The following is a 3,228-nucleotide window of genomic DNA, read 5'->3' as shown; positions in this document are numbered from 1 at the left end:
ACATTGAAAATTACAAAGAATTTCATAACATACAACTAAACGGAGGTTTGAAATTTACATTGGGTTTGCAAATTGCAACTTCCAAGCTAGTTAGTTACGGTTATATTTTGGTGAAATCTTTACAGGCATCCCTTTGGAAGGGAACGGGAGTGGATCCATTAAAATAGGCTCATCAGGATATATCACCGACCAGTTATATCGTGTCACAACATAATGCACCAGGACAAGAATATTGAGCTTCGCTAGTTGGTAGCCCGCACACAACCTTGGCCCGCCTCCAAATGGTATAAAAGCATAAGCTTGCATCGGATCCACAAATCTACTGGGGTTGAAACTCATCGGATCTGGAAAATACTTCTCATCATAGTGTGTTCCATATGTCGTCCAAAGCACCTACACATCAAACAGATAATCAAATTAGATTCTATATGCCAGTCCAGTTATAGATACATGATTATATGTAATTAGATATTAATATTATATATGTGTACCTTCCAGTCTTTGGGGATAGTAAATCCTTCAAACTCGATGTCAGTTGTGGCTTTTCTAAAGGATCCGAATATTGGGGGACACAATCGCATGGTCTCACGAGCTACTTGCCACGTGTACTCCATTTTCTTAACATCATCAAATGTCAACGTTTCACCTGGTCTTTTGTTGGTGGCAATATCTTCATGTTCTGTAAGTCAAGATCATCATCATCAATAACTAAATATATATAACTACCAACTACCAAATGTATAAGATAAAAAATGATGCAGCTACCTTTGAGTAGAAGAGAGTAAGAGTTCGGGTGGTTCGCGAGCATCTTAAAGGTCATCGTAATGGCGTAAGACGTGGTGTCATGAGCCGCAAACACCAACAAAACCACATTATCAACAACCTCTTCTTCTGTAATCTCACCTCTGATCAAAGCAGCCACCAGTTTAGAAAACAACATGCCATCTTCTTCTTCTTTCCCACATTCCATGGCCTCTCTCTTCCTTCTAATCTCACCAACCAACACCTTCTCTATCTCCGCTCTCGCCTTCTTCGCCCGGGAGAATTTAGTCCCAGGAAAGTTCACAGGAGGAGACATAACACCTTCCAACACTCGCTCGAAAACACCAAACATGGATTCTGTCTCAATCCCTAGTCCGAACAAGCATTCAACAACAATGGTGAATGTGAGCATTTTAGTGGACCGGTATAGACTGATTTCTTCGCGGTCTTGCCAGTTCTTGTTCATGTGGTTCTCAATCGAACCGCACATTCTTGGTACCATCGCAGCAAGTCCGGAAATGTTAAGAGTGGAAGTGACGATACCGCGAAGGCAGCGGTGGGAGTCTCCTTGTTTCTCCATAATAGAGTTCCTTCCCATTAACTCTACGGATGAAGTTGGCCATGAACTTATCACCAGTTTGAACTCGTTCGACATGAAGAACTTATTCGCTGCAACTCCGTTTACTACCACGGTTGGTGATCCCATGAGCTTCGTTTTGAAGACGTTGCCGTACTTCTTCATTCTTGGCTGGAAGAAGCTTTCGAAGAGTTGGTTCGAACGTTGCGCCTTATAGAACTCGACCGTTTCTCCGATCCAAGGGAGTCCCATTTCGCCCGAGGGTAGATGGACATTATTATTCCTTCGCTTTTTGCAGTTTCTGTAAACAAAGATGATGATAAAGATGGCAATGAATGTGATATAGGTGATTTCCATTGATGGAGGATTTGAGGATGTATGCATATGTAATTATGTATATGTATATGTTGGTGAGTTGATGAAGAGAGTGGAGTGAAGATGCATATATATATATATAGTGGTGTGACACAGATGGAATAGGTTGGTTGAATTTGGGCAGTTGACAGTTGCCAAAGTCAACTAGTTGTTTATATTAAGGGAGAGAGGGGGTGGCTGATGAAATCTGAAGTCGGGCCGACTAAAAGATTGAAGATTTGTATGGCACATGGCATGGGCATAGAAAACCTGCTGACTTTGTTCCACAGCAGCTGGAAGGATTCTCCCGCCACCAAAATTCAACAGCTCACACTCTCTTAGGCAATCATTTTACATTTAGAAAGTTATGAGAGTACTCAAGTTATGAACAAAACAGAAAATTTTTCACAAATGCTGTTTATGGGTTTAAGGGTTGTTATAAAAAGGGTGTAATCTTGGTTTGAAATCACGGTTTAGCTATTTTATCTATGTACGTGTCGGATGAGTATTTTTGAAAATATTATTTTTTATTAAAAATAAGTCAATCCGTGTTTGAAACCATGGATTGTGTAACAAAAGTTAAACTTAATACCACTTCTAATTGTTTGATGGTTTTGCTATTCAAGCCAATGGTTTCAAACCACGGTTTAACCTTTTTCTTTTATTTTTTAAATGTCCATAAGTATCACGTATGAACATTCTAAAATAAATTGGAGAAGGAAAAAAAACAAGCCTTAGTTCGAAACCAAGGGTCGATTAAAAATATAAAAAATAATTACATGTGAACATATATACTTATCGGCATTTAAAAATTAAAGAAAAGAAACAAACCATAGTTTCAAACCACATGTTGGTTAGACACACACAAAAAAAAATCAGATGTGGATATATATATTTATCGGCATTTAAAAAATAAAAACGCAGGGTCAAACCGTGGTTTCAAACCACGACTTGATTAATAAAACCACCATACAATTGGAAGTGATAATAGGTTCAATACCAAAAAAAATTACTTTGAAAACAATAGTCATACACAATAGGGAAAACCAAAAAAAACAAATGCTTGTACTGATATTAGTAATACAGATACTGGTGCTATATTCAGCGGTTCTAGTAATACCAATACAATACCAATGTCGATGTGATGTTCATTCGAAATCGGTTTGGTTCGATTTGTCATGGTACAGATAAATTACTGACACTAGTATAGCTTATGGTACAAAAAATGCTCTAGTTTAAATACATTTTTCACCTCAACAAAATTTAATTGGAGATGTAACTTATTTTTTCACGTATGTTAGTTATAGAAAAAGATGAAAATGAAATTTCAAAAGCAAAAAATAAAAAACTGAAACATCAATCTTGACCATAAAACAACTCCGAACTCATTTGTTTAAAACTCATTTGATAATAAATAAATAAAAAATATGAATAAAAAAAATTGAAACATCGATCTTCACTATAGAACAACTCCGTACTCATTTTTTTCATAACTCATTTGATAATAAATAAATAAAAATATAAATATAAGAAAC

General features: G+C 36.7%; 1 protein-coding gene across 1 annotated transcript; it reads right to left on the bottom strand.

Annotated features, from left to right (window-relative positions):
- LOC143633236 (taxadiene 5-alpha hydroxylase-like) lies at positions 1–1,706 on the bottom strand. Its single transcript, XM_077101578.1, has 3 exons — positions 766–1,706; positions 492–679; positions 1–393 (listed from the first exon to the last, which is right to left on the bottom strand). Exons 1-3 carry the CDS (start codon positions 1,694–1,696, stop codon positions 91–93), a joined length of 1,422 nt encoding a protein of 473 aa, XP_076957693.1. The 5' UTR covers positions 1,697–1,706; the 3' UTR covers positions 1–90.
- Positions 1,707–3,228: the final 1,522 nt, after the last annotated feature.

The sequence above is a fragment of the Bidens hawaiensis genome, unplaced genomic scaffold (assembly GCF_021521415.1).
Source record: "Bidens hawaiensis isolate Kalapana, Puna unplaced genomic scaffold, B.hawaiensis_p1.1 tig00006635_1, whole genome shotgun sequence".
Taxonomy (NCBI): domain Eukaryota; kingdom Viridiplantae; phylum Streptophyta; class Magnoliopsida; order Asterales; family Asteraceae; genus Bidens; species Bidens hawaiensis.
The sequence above is the reverse complement of the archived record's forward strand: the minus strand, read 5'-3'. Positions and strand labels throughout refer to the sequence as shown.

Bases quoted from the DNA above. Each gene is read 5' to 3' on its own strand.
- LOC143633236 (XM_077101578.1), bottom strand. From the start codon at position 1,696: ATGGAAATCACCTATATCACATTCATTGCCATCTTTATCATCATCTTT. The intron at 680-765 runs GTAGCTGCATCA...CTTGACTTACAG, and splicing joins TTACTCTCTTCTACTCAAAG to AACATGAAGATATTGCCACC. The intron at 394-491 runs GTACACATATAT...TTTGATGTGTAG, and splicing joins CTATCCCCAAAGACTGGAAG to GTGCTTTGGACGACATATGG.